Genomic DNA, 21,775 nt, shown 5'->3' with positions numbered 1-21,775 from the left:
ATGCTGTATCACCAGCTTTGCTTAAAAAGCAACCAGGCGATCGACAGCGTGATGAAACTAAGGGAACTTGCGTAAAAGTCAGCTGTAAAAGGTGTCGAAGTAACAACACCCTCCCTTTCCCAACGCTTTGTTTCATCACTTGTTTCCCGAAATCATCAAAGTGGCACGTTGCAATAGTTCTCTGTGCAGCGCACCCATTAATGTACGTCGGAGACAAAGTGGTTATGAAATGACGCCAGCGAATGCCAGCGTGGGAGACAGCTTTTAATTAAAGTCCCTTCGCAGGGAACGCCGCGAACTTGAAGAGATGACTTCTTCACTTCGAACTGCCAACTGCAACCCTTATAAGCCTCGCACCATTCGCTATTTGCGATGGCAGACGCCCCGCTGTTACCAAGGCCTGGAGTCAAGGCCTCGGCGATAGGCCTAGTATAAGTAGGGTTAGCGAGTTGAGCGAAAACTTACTGTGGCGACGCGAACGCGGCGACTTTACCAATTTTTGGCTGGCGCCGACTGGAGGAGAAACTTCTTGGCCTGCAGTCAAAGTGAAGTGTTGAGAGTTACGTGAGTTCGAAGCGTCGCACGTGCGACAATGTATGCAGGATGAAGTTCTGACATTTTCATCAGGCACACAGCCTTGACTTGGCTTCACAGCCGAAGTGTTTCTTGCAAGAGCGAAGCCGGGTGGTTTCTGAATGCCTGCATATGCTGGAAGGCTTCAGCTTATGTAATGGATCAAACAACTTTGTTTCAGATACCGAGATTTCTTTTTGATAACGCCACATTCCGTGCAGCGATAGCATCTGCTGGAGATCGCAGGTGGTGCAGCCTACCACACTGACGTAGTGGGGGAGGTCATGTCATTATCGTTGTTGTCTTTATTTCATACGCTCGCCCTGCCACACTGACGCAAACGAGAGAACAAAAGTCATTATCATTGTCATCTTATCATTACCTGTTAGCATTCATGTCTTGAGCGTTTATTAGGAGCTTCCTAGAGCTCAGTGGAACTTTAAACGATGTAGTCGTGCGATGTAACTGGATTGAACAACAACTAGGAAGAGTCTTTTAAATAAAGAACGCTGCTAGGTTTGACTACGTAGGAAAAAAAAGCTGTAGTATGTCGCCAACGCACAGTCGAAAAACGCAACAGAAAAATTTCTGTCGTCACAACAATTTTTCTATAATTCTTTTCAACCAAGAACTTGTAGTAGCAATAGCAATTGTTGGTAATTACAACAAAATTTTCTCGACTTATCACAGAAAAGTACTACAGAGCTACAGAAATGGATTCCTACAAAACAACAGAAAAATGTGTTACGAAAAAACTACTATAGATTTTGTCGTATTTTTGACACAGTTCCGTCGTTTTTTTTTTCGCCTGCGCGCCGCTGTATGCGTTCACACATGAAGCTGAGAAAGCGGCCAAGGGCACAGAACGCGTCGTCAAGGGCGAAGAACAGCAACCGAGCGCTGCGGCGCGCCAATGTGCGAAAGCAGCGAGCGGTGCGCCAAGCGGGCTATATAGCTTCAAGAAAAGCGACTGATGGCGGCGGCACCTCAAGCTGCGAAGGCTGCCAGGCAGGCCAAGTGCGTCGCCCAGCTCGAAGAATAGAATTAGGTGACAATGGTAGCACGTCAGGCAACTCCCCAACTCCACCGAGTTTATTTATTTATTTTAATTTACTGCAGGCCCTTTCCGGGCCCTTGCAGGAGTGTTAATAAGGCATCAATGTGAACAAACACAAAAATACAGAGATCTGTGATTTAAACACAAAAATAATAGAGAAAATTAAACAGAAAAGTCAATTTTTTCAATATAATTAACAAATAATTTCACGGACGTACACTTCACCGCATCTTAAGGCAGTCTATTCCAATAGGATATAGCATCTGGAAACAGGGAGTACTTGTGGATATTTACGCGGCTGACTGGTTGACGGACTGTTTTACTATGGTTAGTTCTAGACGAGTGTTTGAAAGGAGGGTGTAAGTATTGTGAATTTGTTATCTTGAAGTGGCCGTGAAGAAGCTGGAACAAAAACTTTAATCTTGAAATGATTCTTCGCTGTGACAGGCTTTGCAAATTTGATTGAATTATTAGACTGGTAGCGGTAGTCTGGCGAGAATACTTTGAGTATACAAACCTTACTGCTAGTTTTTGGATGAGCTCTAGTTCCATTAAAACCGAGAGTCATTGGAATTTTTTTTTCTCCCAAGTGACTCTAATTCAAACCATGTCGCTACGCCGTCTATGTCCCGCCCTGGCATATATTATGCCGGCATTTTGTGCTTTCAGCATCTCTCGACGTCGAGAGGTTGTTTTTCGGTCAGCGCTTAGAAATCAATTTTGCGCATTGTGTTTTACATGAGACGAAATAACCTCGTCGTGTGGAAAGAATACGATGGAAGACGATGTTTTCAGAGGTCCTCGCTGACAAAAGTGAAATTGTTCGGATAATGTCTTGTTGCTCAAATGTCGCGGCTGGCCAAACGCGCCTGTTTTGTAAGACAATTTTCTCAATTTTGCTGCAAGTAATTCTCTTACGAACGGTCTTTGGAGGTCACATTTCTTAATGAAAATTGATATCACGTTTCTCGTCGCAATGATATTGGAAACGTCCGCGATATTTTTTTCGTTTAACAAAAGTGCCTTCGTTTTTCACCTCCCTCAGGTGTTCCGGAAAATGAAACCAGAGAATACCCGACGGACAGCAGTAACGGTAAGAGCAAGAACAACACCGGGCAATTCCGTTTTAGGATGTCGAGTAGGTTTACCGGAACTGCCTTCATCGATGTTTTTTTTCTTTTGCTGCTAACAGACGACGCCATATTGGAGGCACCTCCACCCGAGAAAATCTACGATGGAAACATCACAAAAAGTGAGTCCGTCATATTAGTAACGAAAGTAGCGTAAACTAAGTACAAACACAAGAATGCAATTACAACAAAGAGCTCGAACCTTCAGCCGTCGGCGATTTCCGTAAGGCGAGGTACAAAACAAGTCTTGTTTCTAGAAAGGATGAAGAAGGAAAAAGCTAAAGGATTGCACTTAAGCCTGCTTAAGAGCGGAAATGGAAGAACTTTTCTCTTTCCTCTCTCCCTCTCTCTTTCTCATTTTTATTTTTATGTTTTCGTACTTTATTTCATTTTTGTTATTTCATTTTTGAGTTTTTATTTCTTAAAGGATCTTTCACATCTTTCAATTAACTTTTAATGAAATTTTACGTTTTATTTTAAGTACCGTACAATTTCTTATTGACAGTTCCTGTGGATACTTTGTCGGACTACCTCCGCCTACCAACTTCCGTCCGCGCCACTCATAAGTCAAGAAAAGCTTTCGCATTAAAAAAAAAAACACACTGCAAACTTCTTAAACGCTACCCCAGAGAACACAGTTTCGAGTTAAGCAGTACTATCGAATTCCTATTTGGGGGAGCTGTGAAACAGGAATGCCTATCATTGTTTTTCTCTTATAACTTAGAGGGAGATGTGATTGATAAGATTATACCTCTTATATTTTTACCTTTGTTTGATGTTCAGAAATATATGTGCCCTAGAGATAAACAGTATCTGCAAGTTAAACGTTGCCTGAGCCTGCTCGTTTCCGTATTTCTACGCGGACGTATTTTTTTTTTTACTGGCAAAACACACAACAAATTTCGATGAACTTTCCATTTTTTGAGCCTCCATTACTCAGCAAAATTGCAATTTAAAGAGTTTTTTGTTGTTGCTTTATCGGGGAAGCGGAATTTGAAACGAGGAAAAAATTATGGGCAAGAAGTGCTTTTAAACTCGCGACAAAGACAGGAGGGAAGCCGGACGGAGACATGAAACCAGGAACAAAACCCCAAAAATGCCGCGTAAGCCATCTGCTCAAAAATTCCGAATTCTGTGGAACTTAACAAGATTTGCGTGGCCGGTATATCCACTTGTCGAGTCGGCTCGCTTTTGATTCACCACTTCAGGCGCACTACTCTTATCCCAAGTGGCTCCTTTCCACACGCTTATGTCTATCTCCTCATTTATTTTTCCTGTTTGCAACCCCGAGTCCGTTGGAGCCGCTTTCCCCCAAATCACGTTATCCTCATTTGCATCCGTTAAAAGCCGTTAGCGGTTTTCGCTACTTTTCTTCTTGAATTTTTTAAAGCTCGCTGCTTTCCAAGCTTTATGTGCTTTCATTTCCCCTTTTTTCATAATCCCCAAATCGCGCACGGGTTAACGACTCACAACGGACCTTTTTAGCTCTCCGTTGAGGCCTGTGTGCGTTTGCAAATCCGTCCTAACGTTTCACCTCTGGTTTATTTTTTTGTCTTTTTTATTTATTCATCCTTTCTTCTTTTTTTTTCTTTGCTGCGGCACGAGTCCCGAGTGCCAGTCTGTGCTTTCACTTTTGTAAGCCACTTCCCAGGTCGCGCTGACCACGTGTGGAGTGCTTTCTTTTTTTTTTATTGCGTCCTTCCTGTTTATAGTGCCTAAGCGTGAGAGGACTCTCCGCTTTGTTTCGTTATTACGAAATCTCCGGTACTGCGCAAAAATTACCCCTCGCGAAAGCCGCAGTCGCGAAGCACCCTGCCGGCAAATTAACTCCGGGCAAACGGGCTTTGCGCCGGCAAGCCGACGTGAACGCAACCAGCCGCATAGCGGCTTGTGAAATAAGGCTTCGCGGAATAAAGTAACGAGCTTAAAGAATATCGGGCCTTTTTATGCAGATTTTTACGTACAAGATATTAGAGCAAAGTATAATGGGGTTACTTTACATAAAAACGGTTTACATAAAAAGTCACTGAGAACCAAAGATAGCGAGAGGCTCTTTAATAAAAAAACTAATTTTAGCTGGCTCTTGAAAAGCTCCGACATGCTAATTTGTGTTATGCGGAGGCTTTTGAAAAGGAAGGCGGTAAGAGAATGCTAGAGAGAAAAAAGTTAAGACGACGTATAAAAAGAATAAAATAGGCGGATGTTGTATTGTGGTGATATCAAGTTGACGGTGAATGAAACAAGGTTTTAAAGTTAGTGGAGGAGTCCACTGTATTACAGAAGGGCTGAAAAAAAAGTATAGTCCACGGCGAGTACTTAGCAAGGGAGGATATATGCACGTTTCAGTGTTGCTCACTTAATCTGATGTGCTCCCTATAAGCGAATGAAATGTCAAATGCACAATGATATTGCAAAGGGTAGACAACATAGAGCTAGCCCTTACAGGAATGGTATACAGACAGTCTATACTCTTCCTTTTTGACTCTATTGCCTTCCTATAGATATTTATTTAGGTCTATTCATAGTCTATAGACAAAATTCTACTAAAAGTGTACGGCCATAAATCTATAGACTGTCTGTAGACTGTCATAGGATTTGTATTGTCTATAGACTGTTCTTTAGGGTTTCTCGATAGTGTATTGACTTTATAGATAGAAGTCTATGGACAGTCTAGTAAATTTTTGTGACGGAGGACAACCACGTTCTCACTGTATTTTGTTGTGTTCGTTCATCAGCGCTACTCGTTATTTGCAGACGCATGTGTGAGCTAAGAAATCATCTGCGTAATCGACTAGCATGACTATACAGGTCATGCAATGGGTATTATCTATGGTATGAGCAGTGCCTGCGTGCGGTAACCACATGTGTTCAGATACGAGTAGCCTGACCTCTCAGATTAACTGAATCCACAGCGGACTCCTTCCTTCTACGAGCTCTGCCATGTTTTTCATTTTATTCAACCCACAATGTCTCCAAAACTGCTATAACAGTCGCAGGGCACCTGTTTTGAGGTTGGCTTGTCAGTGCAGGAGGATACCTTGCTGAAGCATATTTGTATATAACAAATGAATTCTGGCGTGACATGTCCGGATTCAGTTTTTAAATTTAGTTCTGTCGAATTTATCGCACTAAAGGACAAGAAACATGTTTTATTTGGTTTGCACGCACCTGTCGGCGACCGTCACAACTGGCACTCTTGTCTACTGTGACCTGCTACGTTTTGTGGATCGGTCCTTCTCTGTCCTTTTCTGTCCATAATTTTATCTTTTTATTTGCTTTCGAGCAACATACAAACCTTAGAACGCTCGAAGCATATCTAGAAACACTTGGCTCCGCCTTCAGTGAGGCCGCATTGATTTACATGCTTTTGAGGTTTGAGCAGACAAGGACAGGAAATGAAGAGCTCGATATGACATACACCTACTAAGTACAAAAACTCTAGAATGAAGTAATATGACGCGCTGTCTGTGGTTTTGTCCGACATCGGTTTCATCAACTATGTGACCATCAGGCTAAGGCATGCACCTTCATTTGCTCTTTGTCTCCGCGACCTCTTTCTCACTGTCACCTCTTGCCTGCTCGCCTGCGCCTCCAGGCTACGGCTTCAGCTCGTGCGGAGTTCGGGGCCGGTTCGGACCAACTCCGGCTGACTGCGCCGCCTGGTACGCCAACAGCAGCACTCGAGTTGCGGTGCTCACCAAGAAGCAGCAGGCGGGTGTCCAGGTGTGGACCGTGCCGGACTCTGGCCTCTACACGTGAGTGAATACGCTTCCCTCCTGTTCATCAGTTTCTCTGAAATATCCTTTATGCTGAGGGAATCTTGGTCTATTTTTCCCTGAATGTGCGAACATTACGGCTTCTGACCCGCCGCGGTGGCTCAGTGGTTAGGGCGCTCGGCTACTGATCCGGAGTTCCCGGGTTCGAACCCGACCGCGGCGGCTGCGTTTTTATGGAGGCAAGACGCTAGGGCGCCCGTGTGCTGTGCGATGTCAGTGCACGTTAAAGATCCCCGGGTGGTCGAAACTATTCCGGAGCCCTCCACTACGGCACCTCTTTCTCCTTTCACTCCCTCCTTTATCCCTTCTCTTAGGGTGCGGTTCAGTTGTCCAACGATATATGAGACAGATACTGCGCCATTTCCTTTCCCCAAAAGCCGATTATTATTATTATTATTATTATTATTATTATTATTATTATTATTATTATTATTATTATTATTATTATTATTATTATTATTATTATTATTACGTCTTCTGAGCAGTAAGACGCGATTTGAAGGCGATCACTTGAGGCATGACCTCATCGGACTAATCTGTTCTAACGCAGTTTATTTTTGCAAGAAGGCTGAACGAAATAAATGAGCTTAAATATCGTCTTGATTGCTCCATTGCGCATCGTTGTTTTGGTTTACAGTAAGTGCCAGTCACATCAGACAACATTAACTGATTCTGTTCAGCCTAAACGGCTCAGCGATAGCCATAGCCATATGGCTAGTCGCGATAGCCATAGCCATAACCATAGTCGGATACAAGTCAAGGAAAAAGCGGATTTTCCCCGTCAAAGGATCCCCTTCCAGCCAATGGCGTCGGCCGGGTCATATGAACATGCTAGCGTAACAATGCAGTGAGCAGTCCCCACCCTGCACGGTCGGGGACAGTCACCTCCATGCGTTGTCACGCCACTTCCAACATTGCCACGCTACTCACGATAGCCCGTTCATGAGATTCGGCTGATGCCATTGGCTGGAAGTGGGTCCTTTGACGGAAGAAAACAGCTTTTTTCTTGACTTGTACCAGACTATACCACTAATACAGCTATTCTTCAGGGCGATTGTTGGTTCCATTTGAACCATGTGTTTCTTGGATTTTTTTTTCATCGAAAAAATAGGGGTTCAGCATTACCTTCCTATGTACAATTTCCCGCTAGAAAGGAAAAAAAAGGGGGGAGGAAGGGTCTCCATAAATTTGTTCCTGCTGTTCTTGGTTCTATTTTTCACTACGTCATGCTTGTGGTCTCTTTCTGACCTATACCACAGAGGGCCACAGGCTGACAACATTCCGTGCGTAGTATTACTGTATTCGGAATGCTTGACGCTATCCCTTACAAAACTTCTTTAGAGTCTATTGACTGTTCATAGACTTCTATCTATAAAGTCTATAGACACTCTATGGACAAAGCCTAGAACAGTGTATAGGCAATAGAAATTCTGTAGACAGTCTATAGGCAACCTATGGATTTATGGCCATACACTTTTATTATGCTTTTGTCTATAAAAATGCTATGGACTATGAATAGATAAAAGGAAATATCTATACGAAGGCAATAGAGTCTATAAGAGTTCTATAGACTCTCTATAGACCATTTTTGTAAGGGTCCGTCGTGTTCATCGACATGAAAAAAAATCGATACGGTGTGCATAACAATGCGTGTACAGTCTGCAGTAAAACTTTACGGGATGCGTGTATTCTGGGACATATTTATTTTGTCGTTACATCGCGACACAGTCACTTGGCATTGATAACAGTGTATCGAGCATATGTGTCCCTCATAACTGCAGCCATTTCAGGAGACTTGCTTGCTAGACGGACCGAACTAAATTTTTCCCTCACATCTTCATCTCTCTAAATTACACCGCCAACTGTATACAACTTCGCTTCCGTTGTACGTTGCGTCGATTTCAGGTGCGTAAAATAGCATGAAACACATACGATGCGAATAGACAGCTTTAGCTGTGCGTACGCAACGGCTTAGCATACGCAAGGAGTTTGCGGGGACGGTAGTGCGCATGCGCAGAACGCAAGCGCAAGCCCTGCGTCTTGCGTGCGTACGCTAGCCAGCGGACTTTGCATTGCGGCGCTTGCGTGGCTTGCGTACGCTAACGTTGAAAAGATGGCGGCGCCCAGCTCGCCCGCTTCGGAATAAATACATGTCGCCGCTGGATTCACCGACGCAATAGCTCGCTCAAATGGCAGCGGTTCGCTTTTATTTCGCCTACTCTTGCCCACACGTAGCGGTATAAGCGATAAATAACTACGGTTTTTCAGATAATTTGGCGGTTTTCAAGCTCCTAGGCCTAACTAAATGCAGTGTGTTTTGCTCGTAGCAACGACACCTGGCGAAGCAGTTTTCTAGCTTCTAGCCAGTTCTTCTTTTTTCTTCGGTTTGCATAGTTTTTCTTCTTGGAACAAAGAAAGGCTCCCAATGCACTCACACTATACTCCGTCTCACAAGATGTTTGCAGCACTACGAAAGGTACAGCTCTCTCGTCCAATCAGGATGGCGCGCACTACATTAGTGTGTTCCTACGCGCCTGTGGCTCGATCCACCTGATGTCCAGGTGGCTTCTTTCTACCTCTATTTATAGTGAGCACGCGCTGATTGGTCCCGATACGGCAGGCTTGCGCTTTGCTGCTGGGCACCTGGTGCCATCTGGCGCCCTCAGAGCGACCTGCGCCTCCACACTTAAAGCCTCCGAGATTATAAGCAAGCGCTCGCTCTTTATCGGGTGATCTCGGAGGCCATAGTTTTGCCGTCCTCTTGATGAGCGCATTTGTACTCCAACTGCCCCCGCACTCGACGCGAAGCGCTTCAAGAACATTTAAAGCCACCTGCTTCGCCTGCTTGGGGAAACAGCGCACTGTCGGTGTAGAGCACACAGGAGACACAACAGACTCGTCCGACGCCATGTTGGAAAGTGGCGACGCATCACTACCTCGCAGCAGGCCTCCGCAGAGCTGTGTCCGTACGGGCTTTGTCTGGTAATTTCACCAGTGATTGAAACACTCCCTACCATTTAAATATACCTGTACAAATCATGTTTTTAGTTGCAATGCTTATTGTTTTGATTAATAGTCATACACTCCTCAAATATTCGAGGGACTATTTTCTGCGTTTCTGCAGCCCTGATTGGACGAGAGAGCTCTACCTTCCGTAGTGCTGCAAACATCTTGTGAGACGAAGTATAGTTATAAGTAATCACGGATGAAATTTTCTTCAACCGAGCGTTGATGTGCTTTGACGTCTTATCACTAGATGGCGCTGCGTGCGCCTGAGGGACGCTACGGCTCGGCCAGCTAAAACTATACTTCGGAGCGGACACCGTAACGCTGCGTACGCACGCAGTGCCGTAGCGCTTTGCGCACGCAAGCACTTGCGTACGCACAGCTAAAACTGTCTAATATCACGAGCTGTTCTTTGCGAGTGGCTGCATTAAGTTAAGCAACGGCAACAGCCAAATTTGGACGTGTCCTCGCATTTACTGCTCTTAATTGCATGCAGTAGCTTGTTCGTTTGCTTAACTTGTGAGCGGTAATCTTCATTACCAGAAATTCGGAACAGCGCCCAGCCACTGTAGCTAAACCTAACGACCTAACACGTTCTGTTCTGCTACGCATTCGGTCAATTTCTTTGCTTCTTACGTCAGGGATGATGTCAACACGCTATTTTTGAATGTGCAAAGTCGTGCGCCACAGGGTGACAGCGAAAAGAACTAGAAGTGCTTGTTCCGAATCCTTGTAATGTTTAAGTGACTAACACCAAAAATCCCCACCAGACGGCCTCATCTGATTTGCAAAAAAAGAAATCATGTTCTGCATGTAAACTCCAACAAAGACTGAACGTTCATATAGTTTTCTTCTTTTTTTTGAGGGAGGGGAGAATTTGCGATGGTGGTTGAGTCACCTTACGGAAGACTTTGGATTAGTTCACTCTCGAAATCGGCGTGACTAATAAGTTACGAATAGACGAACATCGTAGCTTCTTCTGCCTCACTCGCACTCGACTGGTAAAATGGCGTCTTCTGCTTCTAATCTTCATTACATTCGAAGCTAATTATAAGAACTCGATTACGTGTAATTGGCTAGCAGCTCTGGTGGACCATACTGAGAGCGGTGGGCCGGAGGTGAATGGCGACCGGTGTCGAGAAAAAAAAAAGGATAGTAGTAATAGACGCGGTGCAGCCAACTTATCGCAGAGAAGAGCTGCGATAGCGGAGCTGCGGTGGGCGGTAGAGGAAGGCCTACTGAGAGGGTCAGTTCATCACAGGAGGGCGGCCCCTCGGTAGCTCCGCGGCAAATAGTTGCGTGCACTGGTGTTGAAGCGGAAGGCTCGAGAACGCGCGCTTGGTCAGAAAGCCCGAAGTAATAAAATCGCGTTTTGACCGTCGCTGGATGGTAACTTCATTAGCAACTACTAACTAGGAACACGTTAAACGTAAGAAGCTGGCACTTCACGAAGCCGGGCGAGGCAAATGAGACTCGTTATGGTGAAACAGGAAGAACGAAAGAGAATAGAGCGAAGGGAATAACCAGGGAAGGATTATCCAGAGAAAGAATAGTGGAAGGGATGAAGGATGAAAAACGTGAAAGCCTGAGAGTAAAAGGAGCAAGTAGATCAGGAATAGTGAGAAGCAGGAAAGAAAGAAGAAGGGATGAAGATATGGGGTAGAAAGGAATTGGGGATGTGAAATTGACGAATAAATGGAGGAATGAAAGAATAGTTTTGGTTTATGGAGGTTTAACGCCCGAAAGTAACTCAGGCTATGAGGGACGCTTTAGTGAAGGGCTCCGGAAATTTGTACCACCTGGGGTTCTTTAACGTGCACTGACATCGCACAGTACACGGGCCTCTAGAACTTGGAATTAAAGTATTATGGACAGAAAGGATGAAGACAGATGTGAAAACATGGGATCATGGAAATGAATGAATATTACAGACTAGGAGGTAGGAAAAAGGCAAGTATGGCAGGGAGAGGGAAAGGGAGAGGGCAAGAAGGAAGAAAGGGAGGAGATAGGAAGAACAAACAGAAGGTTTGCGCTGCTTCGACCGTTAGTGGAGTGGCTGTAGGAGTTGATGCACGCAACTAGAACGAGGAGACACGCGCAGTCGCGGCAACAGCGTCGCTACGCCCGCGTTCTGGTGATGCCAGCGAGTAATTTTATTAGCTCGCCGCGAATTTGCGACGCGTCCCAGAACCGCCGAAACATTCGTGGGTAGGCTATGCACGCACTGTCGCCTGTTGGGCCCAACGCGACTTGGAAATAAATTACAAATACAGGACCACAACAGCGAGAAGAAATGCAAACACTAAAGGCGCTGGGGACATTCGGAATGCGAGGAGGCTGGAAAGGAACGAGTCTAGGGAGTATGCACGCGCGCTGACACGACGCGACGAAGTGCGTAGATGAAGGAGGAGGAGGGGGAGGAGGAAGACGCGGAATGTGAGAGAAAGGTAGAAGGCAAGCAAACGTTGTGTGGGGAGCGCAGAGGAGGAGGAGGAGGAGGAGGAGGGCAGAGGGGTTCTGGATTGCGGTTGCTCGTGAAGAGACGTCTGGGGGATACGGCGTAGAGTGTGACGTGAACTCTAGCATAGGAGGAGGAGGAGGAAAGGCAGGGAGGTTAACCAGGCGAATAGCCGGTTTGCTACCCTGCACGGGGGGAAATGGGTGAGGGGAGAAAAAGAGGAAGGAGAAAATACAGTTGCAGGAAATTAAAGTCACTAACTCTAGCACAGAGCGTCACTTACTTACACACGCTGCCTCTTGTACGATATCCGTGTAGCGCAGCATGCGACTGAGCCTGACATATCTCGTAACGTGTCTGTTCGAGAAGTGTTGTAACTCTCGTACGTGGTACTACTTCAAAAGAGCAGAGTTGCTTGCAAGGCGTCCTCTGTTCGATTTCGCGTATTTGGTGTGCGGCATGGGTGTTCCAGTTAGGTGACCTCTCTTGCGGAATGATCTACTTGAGTGTCTATTGTAACTTGTGACGCAATAGTTCAAGCCCAGGTGCACAGCCTAGGTGATTGTAGGGCAGCTTATGAGTAGACACATGGCCGGCTTGGAAGAAGTTAGTGGGCGCCTGTGGTGAACGTCACTTGTTCTTTGCTCATAGAGGGCGTTTGCATCCGTTAGCTCGCGCGAACCCGCCACAAGACGTGGGTGAATTTTCGCTGTCTTCTTTGATTAAGAAAAGGGATGAAGGCCGGCACCCACGTCCGTGTGCCTGGACACCAGGCTTTGTGCACCACACGCTAGTCTCGCGAGGAAGCACTTGCGATGATGACTTCATTTAGCAGTGTTGTAAGGTACAGTTCCTGTTGCGTATATCACCTGTTGCGTATCTCAGATTGTGCAACAAGAAGTTTCTACATGTGGCTGGGAAGTCTTCAGCCAGGATTGCGGCACTTTGTTTCCGAGGGTTCCTTAAACTCGGTTTGTTAGGAAGTACATTAAATTTGATCGAAAAGAGCTGGACAGATGTTAAGACACGAAAAGAAAGCGGCATGGGTTGCAAACTAAACGCGAGTTGGACGTACCATAACTCGGTAATTTGTTTTTATGAAAACAGGTTGGCATGCGCTGGGCGTGTATCCCCATACCTGACAACCTAATGGTGTCATACCGAGAGAAGGAAAATGTGATACGGGATGGTCGTTAGTCATATGATCTCACGAACTAAGGAAATTTTTTGGAATCATATGTGGCCCGGGCTGTTGCAAAACAGTAGTATTTGGAGGTCGTTGTGAGATGCGTCTTTCTTTGTTTATTGGTCGTTTGTGAGCGGAAAAAAAAAGAGGGCAGGCTGCTGTCCACCCAAGGGGAGTCCGTTTCACTTGAGGAGTCAGGAAAAAAAGAAACGACTTACACATTTTGTGGCAAAACATTTGTTGACGCACTCCAGGACAACATTTCATCATTATTTCAAAGTACGAGAAATATCTCTCGGCAATGATAGCCTCAGATGCAGCAGTAACAGTACCACCCTTACAAGGGTTGCTCCAATGTTTAAGGGAATCCCCGAACTATTGTTCAGTGGTAAATGTTTCCTGTTATCTTTTTCTGCGCTCAGGAACATAGCCAACTAATTCCGAGGCTTAGAGATTTGCTTGTGGAGATCGCGGCCGCGCCGTGCTGTGAATGATATTTGTGAACTGTGTAGTAAGCTTTCCTTGGCATGGGTGATATTTATCGTTCGCAAAGAACTTGGAACTGTCAACTCGAATGATAATGATGATTGAGGTGTTATTATGGGTCTAATGATGGTCACGACTACTACGGCCAGGATTATGATGATGATCAGCTTAGAAATCAATCCGGCGAGTGCTCCAGAGATAATCACGGGAAACATGATGTAAGAATCAGAGAAATAAAGAAAAAACTTATAGTAACGAAATTAATTGAATATATCCATTACATTTTAGTGACACACAAGAGCTGTCACTTTCAGGAGCCGTCGGTAAACCAAAAGGTTAAGTTCATGCCAGTGCCATACAAGAGCTGTCATTTTTAGGAGCCGTCGTTAAACCTAAAGGTTAAGTTCATGTTAGTGCCATACAGGAGCTGTCACTTTTAGGAGCCTTCGTTAAACCTAAAGGTTTGCACTTATCGGAAGTGCAAGTGTGCTCTGTTAATGAAAATGTCTTTTTTGCAAATATGTAACCACCTGCGGTAACACCTTCGGGAAATGCGGGGTAATTATTGAATAAAGAATAAAGAATAGAGTTAATGTTAGTGACATACAAGACCTGTCACTTTCAGGAGCCGTCGTTAAACCTAAAGGTTAAGTTCACAAGAACTTACAAGCGCGTGCTTTGTTCCTAACATTTCGGCCGAAAAAAATCTCAGATGCTTCCGCCTTCCTTGCGTGTACGGATATAGCTTCCGACCTTATTTCCGACTTGCCTGCAACGCACCGGGCGGCTCTGGGTCTGACAGAAAGAAGCTCGGAGGGAGGGCACGCCAGTGGGCGCATCTGTTCGGGACTGGCGCTTTGCGAAGCCGCCGAGGAAGTAAATCAGCCAGGCTGTTCCCGCGCGCTGCTCAAATAAACAAGACGCGCGCGTGTGCCTCGGCTCCGCATTCTGTCACTTTCTATCGCGCCGCTGGAAGCGAGGCCGGCAGAACGATTCGAACAGAGGTCTCTTTGTTTAGTATAGTTCAGCCGCGATAGCAAGAGCACATGGAAATATAGTTCATTCTTTTTCATTTAGCTAGGACACCTTCGCTTAATTATTCTCGTTTTATATGTAATCTTTGTGATTCACAACCATACCCAACAATTCTGGACAAAAGGATATTTCAACGAGAAAAAGTATATGAGCGCAATTTTTTCATATATTGCAAGATGCCAGTGTAACAAACAATATCTGACCCGAAAGACACGGTTTCGATCCCGGCCGCGATAGCCGAATTCGATGGAGGCGAAATTCTAGTCCCGTGTACTGTGAGACGTCAGCGGCTGTTAAAGAACCCCAGGTGGTCGAAATTTCCGGAGCCCTCCACTACAGCGTCCCTCATTGCCTGAGCCACTTTGGGACGTTAAACCCTCTTAACCAGAACGCGTAACAAACAATATATCCGCAGATATTCCGTCCACAAGTTTGCATTTTTTGATATTAACGTTTTTTCGATCGTGAAAAGCGTTCCCCATTGGTTTTCTGTGGCAGTCTCTACTGCTCTATGTCAGCGATGGAAAAAGTCTAAAAGAACGATTTTGCTACACGTCGGAAGAATCAACCATTACCTTCAATATTTCCATAACAGTACCTTAAATTTTCCAAAATTCAGAATATTTTTTCCAGGAATGCTGGACGTATGCCTACCAAGCAAGATTCATTCCTTCAAACACTGGTGTCCCTGGATGTTACCGTAGTAAAACAGTTCACTGCTGGTCAGAATTTGATTAGAACCACCCGAAATTTCAATGTTGCTCACTTTAAGGTGTTGACTAATATTCCTTCAAACCAAAGCATTTTGTACCCTGATGTTAAAAGATGGCACCTTTGGAAGCATAAAAAGTGGGAAACTAAACTATTACTACGTATTCGTGTGCCAAGTACTAACTTCATTTCTTTCATTCGATACTCTACTGGAATGATCGCAGAATAGTGTAATTTGCCAAGCACGAGCAAAAACACAAAGTTTTGCTTTAAGAAAATTTACAAACCGGGCTCGCCTTGATTCTTGACGGCCTTTAATTTCGCAATATAACTTTGCGCACAAAAACCAAACATTTCAAAGATTATTAGTTATTTCTTGTTAACTTTATTGAGCTAATCGTCGTTTAATCTAGCTGTGTCAGTACATAATGTCCGCCTTCCTGTACAATCCACATGCCCAAACTGTACCTACGTATATCTCACGCTTTTCAAAAATAAGTCTGCAAAGGATTTAAAAAAAAAATTATCCAGTGCATATACCTTGGCCAAGAGCTTACATAACAAATGAGACCTCATTGGACAGGTGCATTTTTAATTCCTTTGTCAGGCACTCACAGAGCTGGCTATGGGTTCAATCAAGTTTGTATGGATTTCACAAAATAAAAATGAGAGAGAGAGAGACAGAGTGGCAAGTCCTGCTGAGTGCTCATTTCAGGTATAATATATGTGTCGTGTAGTATTGCATTCTCGTACCTTGAATTTGAACATCTACGTGCTTGTGACTTGCATAACTGTCAATGCGGGGATATATCGTGATTTTGTTTTTTTGGTTTTTCGGACTTAATACGGGTTATTTGGCTTTATTTTTGGGTCGGTGCATGGAACAGGTATTCATTATGTGTTTACTGTAGCAAAATTTAACTGTTAGCGCGTGTCCTCTGTTTCATGCCTAAATCTTTGTTTCCCCCGGCTGTGTTTTCCTTATGATGCCAGCCTATCAACTATTTCAGTTCTCCATATCACTATTTGAAGGCCTCAGAAACTCACTACTATTTGATACTCTGTTTCATATCGATTATGAGTGAGGTAATTTTAGGTCATTCTCTCGAAATTTCCGAGTGCAGCAAAAAAGAAAAGAAACATTTTTAAACTCTAGCGAACATCAGAGGACATGCTTACTTGGAAGTTCGTTTTCGGAACGGCGCCGTTCAATTTCGCAGTAACTGCGTCAAAACTAAAAGGCTGTGGCTGCCGCTCCTCTAGTGGACGTGGTGACGTCATTCCTACGCCATCAGCCGACAGCAAATCAAAGCACGTAATGAGCGCAGAGGTTCAACGAGAAGCAAGAAAATCCCTCTTGACATGTTTACCCGGAACACGGAACAGGTCAGGAAAAAAAAAACTAAGCATGAATGCATTACATGGAAGTAGAGTGCTTTCAGAAGTGTTTGCCTCAGGTTTTAATCTGAAGCAAGTGTAATCCGATGGACTGATTGGTTACATAGGGTTTTGACAGAAAGTGCATTTTTGGCAACAGCTCAAGCAAAAAGCGGTAGAAAAAAGCCCCTTTATGACGAGGAACGGTTTTTTCAATTAAAGAAAAAACGGTGATAAAAAGTGATTCGCAAAAAGAAGGAAAGCGGCTCTCCACGGCACATTACTGCGAATAGGTGACGCTCCAAAAAAAATGACAAAAAATAACAGTGCAGGAATTCGGATACGAAAGAGGCAGCAAAACTGAAAGCCCAAGAGTGTGGTTTTGTATTGAGAAAGGTAGCTCTAACGACCTCCGAAATCAAACTCGAGAACGACACGTCCCGTATTGCACCGACACGGAGCTCATTAACCTTTGATTGCGCGGAGAGGCACCTTGGTCTACCTGCTCTAACCTCATCGTTGGCAGAATGTTCTGGGTCGCAAACACAAAAAAAAGCAATAGACGACTCTGTTCAGGGGTCTCCGATCCGCGTTCGGCGCACGGCACGTATCGTCTCTTTCCTGCGATCTCCTCTCTGAGTTAGTTCACTTCTCATTGACGTTAAACTTTTTCAACGCACGTTAAATAAATGTAAGAAAAAGATATCGACTGCAGAAAACCTTACTGGCTTGTAACGACGGCTGTGGTGCCTTAACGACATCCCATGTTACTCCTCTTAGTGAAGCCTTGACTCTGTGCGGCATTTCCCGTTAGTCGTTCGAGAGTTACTCTAACACGAGTACCGAATTCGTCTTTGGCGCACTATAGTTAGCGAAGCTCGCAAGATCAAACAACGCCAGTGTCGTTCATATAACTCACGCAGTGGGGATCAAATACCTGCTGGAGTTGGTACGGAACACCAGACTTTGCAGAATGGCGCTTTAAGAAGCGTCAGTGTTTATTTCAAGACGAATGTTCACCGCTATTCAACACGCGGTGTCACTATTAAGAGACGTTGTGTCACGGATGTTTGCGTGCGCACGGCTCTTCGCCTCGTATGTAAGATGTTTCGGATTGGAATACTGGCATAGCCGAGGAATAACAAACTTTGTTACTGACGTTAACATACCGCTTGTCCTGGCTTATCTCTTACAAAACATGTTCTATAGACAGTTTATATACTTCTTATAGACTCTACTGCCTTCCTATAGACATTTCTTTTGGTTTGGTTTAAGGGAGTTTAACGTCCCAAAGCGACTCAGGCTATGAGAGACGCCGTAGTGAAGGGCTCCGAAAATTTCGACCACCTGGGGTACTTTAACGTGCACTGACATCGCACAGTACATAGGCCTCTAGAATTTCGCCTCCATCGAAAGTCGACCGCCGCGGCCGGGATCGAACCCGCGTCTTTCTGGCCAGCAGCCGAGCGCCATAACCACTCAGCCACCGCGGCGTCTAGACATTTCTTTCGATCTATTCATAGTCTATAGACTGTCTCTGCACAATAGTCCACTAAAACTGCTTGGCCATAAATCAATAGACTGTTTATAGACTGTCTATAGGATTTGTATTGCCTGCAGACTGTACTCTAGGGTTTCTCTACAGACAGTTTAGAGACTTTATAGACAGAAGTCTCGTCATCAGCCTGACTACACCCACTGCAGGGTAAATGCCTCTCCTATGTCTCTCCAATTAGTCCTGTGCTTTGCCAGGTGCGCCCACCCTATGCCTGCAAACTTCGTAATCTCATCCGCCCACCTAACCTTCTGCCGCCCCCTGCTACGCTTGCCTTCTCTTGGAATCCACTCCGTTACCCTTAAGGACCAGCGGTTATACTGCCTTCGCAGTACATGCCCTGCCCAAGCCCATTTCTTCCTCTTAATTTCGACTAGGATGTCGTTAACACGCGTTTGTTCACTCACCCACTCTGCCCGCTTCCGGTCTCTTAACGTGACACCTATCATTTTTCTTTCCATAGCTCGCTGCCTGTCTATGGAGAATCTATAGACTGTCTGACTGAAGAAATTTTTGTAAGGAAGAGGCTTAGAGTCATACTCAGAGGCACCACAAAAATTTTTAAACTGCTTTTTAACGCGGGGAAAAGTAGGCTTCACTGTGAACCAGTAGCGCGCCATCGGGCTCCTTCTCTTGATTGCTCCGCGCCTCTTTCTCGCTTCGTGGTTAAACGTACTTTTCTGGAAGTAATAGTCAGTTTAAATTATTCTTGCGCTCCATCTGAGTATAACGCATTCTGTACCTGGCACAATACTAGCGTACCCCACACAACTATCGGTGGAAAAAGAAAGTAAAAAAATGGCTGTCATACACGAGGCGCCGTGATGTGCCAGCAGCTCTGCGAAGGCAGTCCCCTTGAAAAGCTGCCTCTGCACCGCTACCTCCATTTTCAGAGACGGGGTATACGTGCCGCTAACGGATCCGAATATTCCGATCAAAGGTCAGGGATGACAGAGGCCGCCGCGGTGATTCGTAAGCATCCAACTGCATCTTGCATCGTCATATTGAAGTATAGCAGTCATGCAAGCCGCCCTTAGTTTTCTTTATGCAGTGTGTATAACGTTTATAGACTTTTGTCTGTAACGTCTAAGACTTTCTAAAGAGAAATCCTATAGACTGGTATATAGGCAATACAAACCCTGTAGACAATCTGTTGAAAATCTATAATTTATGGCCGTACACTCTTAGGCTTTTTTTCTACAGACAGTCTGTAGACTATGAATAGACAAAAGGGTTCGTTCGGCTTATAGGGGTTTAATGTCTCAAAGCGACTGAGACTATGAGGGACTTCGTAGTGAAGGTCTCCGCAAGTTTCCACCGCCTTGGGTTCTTTAACGTGCACTGACATCGCACAATAAACGGGCTTCTAGCATTTCGACTCCATCGAAATGCGACCGCCGCGGTCGGGATCGAACTCGCGTCTTTGGGTCAGCAGCCGAGCGCCATAACCACTGAGCCATTGCGGCGGCTTCTAGACAAAAGGAAATATCCATAAGAAGGCAATAGAGCCTGTAAGAAGTCTATAGACACTCAACAGACCATTTTTATAAGGGCGGCGCCGTAACGACGGGGTCATCCGGATGTTTCGTGACTCCACCTCCAAGAAAGGTCGGTGTTTTGCAGCGAATGGGACGCCCACTCTAAAGAGGACGCGTGGGCCACGCATCGGCGTCGCTTCTTTGTTTTTTTTTTTTGCGGATTCAATCGTTTCGCGATCGGGCAGAGAAACGAGAACCGTACCGTTGGGGGGGGGGGGGGGGGGGGGGCGTGGCGAGGAGAATCGCGCGCTCGCGTCGTGGGATGAACTGTCGGCGCAGCTTCGGGATGTAATTCACCGGGGACGGAGATGCAACCGAACGCTGGAGTTTGGGGAACGGACCGCGCGGACGGTCGAAGCCAATCGACTAATTGCGCGAACGGGCAATGTGTCGTCACTGCTTCTCTCTTTCTCTCTCCCTCCTCTTCCTCGACCATCTTCCCTCCTCCGCCTGTCGTTGGGTTTCGAGAACCTGCATAGGCAAGGACGTCAGGACGTCATTGATTATACAACGAGCATGGCTGCGCGGCTGCTCTGAGAGGATGGGGGAGATGAAGCCAGAAATGCGGCACAAAATGGCAGGTTACGACTGTTCCGCTCTGTCCCGAAGGAAATTATTTTCGGTTCCTCGGCGATTCCCGTGAACTGCTAGCGAGACAGAGTAGGGAAGAGGATAGAGAGATAAACATGGAAAGGGTCACCACGCAAATGGGGCCGCGTTTTTCGGGGAACTACAGTTATCACTGAGTTATCACTGAAACGCTAAGGTGCCCTTGTGCTGTGCGATGTCAGTGCACGTTAAAGATCCCCAGGTGGTCGAAATTATTCCGGAGCCCTCCACTACGGCACCTCTCCCTTCCTTTCTTCTTTCATTCCCTCCCTTATCCCTTCCCTTACAGCGCGTTTCAAGTGTCCAACGATATATGAGACAGATACTGCGCCATTTCCTTTCCCCCAAATCCAATTATTAATTATTATTATTATTCTCGAGTTTCATTGGAAGACGTTTTCGGAGCTTTCGAATGACGGCCCCGCGGTTTATAGAGGCCTTTTGTCTCTCGCGCGCTCTTAAAAGCCACTACAGTCTGTCTCGTAGTTCGTCGTCCTGGAAGTGAGAGCTACTGTTGCGTCAGCCAATTATAGGCCTCAATACGCGTCTCTTTACAAATAGTTGCTGAGAGTTTGTCCCGTGTGTGGAAATTTTTGGGCGCCTCCAGTCCACTCCTTTGTTTGCTGGCAGGCATATTCTAGTACTCAGAGTGATTTAACAGCGTAGGTCTCAGAGTTGACTTTAGTGATTTAAATCTGGATAAGTTTACGTCAGGCTGCTACGGGTATACTAAATCTGGAATGATGCTTTGTCTCTGATGCAGCAGACGCGCCGTGTAATTTGGTTATGCTCCATCCTACTGCGGTTGCATATTGCATCACTTGCACGCAATGTAACTGTGCATGGCTAATGTCACAGATCCAGACTATACTAGTAGAGGCCCATCTGTGAAGTAGAGAATACTGATGTTACAACTCCTCTAAAAGAATTATCATAATAATTTAGTTTGAAAACTTTGAAAGAGGTGCAAAGAGGAATGCAAATAGTCAAATTGAAAAATCAAGAAATGGAAGGTGAACTAGATCGTAATAAGCGATGAGGAGTGAATATCCGTGCCGTTTTTTTTTAGGCTCTTCCCTTTTGAAGTACCTTCTAGCTAATAATAAAGAATAACAATGAAACCGAAACCTTTTTTGACCCTATTTCGGACAAATGACCAAATTTGGGGGGGAGGGGGGGGAGGAGCTGCACAGCTCTGAAATGTCAAGGGGCGACTTAGGAGCCATTAGCCTGTGCGCTATAAGCCTAGGAACTATTGATCTAGGATCTACTGGTCTA

At 45.3% G+C, this 21,775-nt stretch overlaps 1 protein-coding gene across 1 annotated transcript in view; it reads left to right on the top strand.

The window, feature by feature from the left end:
* The first annotated feature begins 1,407 nt into the window (after window positions 1-1,407).
* The window catches only part of LOC144134377 (leukocyte tyrosine kinase receptor-like), a 68,808-nt gene continuing 48,440 nt past the window's right edge, over window positions 1,408-21,775 (top strand). Inside the window, exons 1-4 of the mRNA XM_077667300.1 lie at window positions 1,408-1,642; window positions 2,676-2,723; window positions 2,823-2,882; window positions 6,356-6,515. Of these exons, the coding sequence (XP_077523426.1) occupies window positions 1,408-1,642; window positions 2,676-2,723; window positions 2,823-2,882; window positions 6,356-6,515 (503 nt within the window). The remainder of the gene's footprint in view (window positions 1,643-2,675; window positions 2,724-2,822; window positions 2,883-6,355; window positions 6,516-21,775) is intronic.

This window comes from Amblyomma americanum, chromosome 5 (genome assembly GCF_052857255.1).
Source record: "Amblyomma americanum isolate KBUSLIRL-KWMA chromosome 5, ASM5285725v1, whole genome shotgun sequence".
Taxonomy (NCBI): domain Eukaryota; kingdom Metazoa; phylum Arthropoda; class Arachnida; order Ixodida; family Ixodidae; genus Amblyomma; species Amblyomma americanum.
The sequence above is the reverse complement of the archived record's forward strand: the minus strand, read 5'-3'. Positions and strand labels throughout refer to the sequence as shown.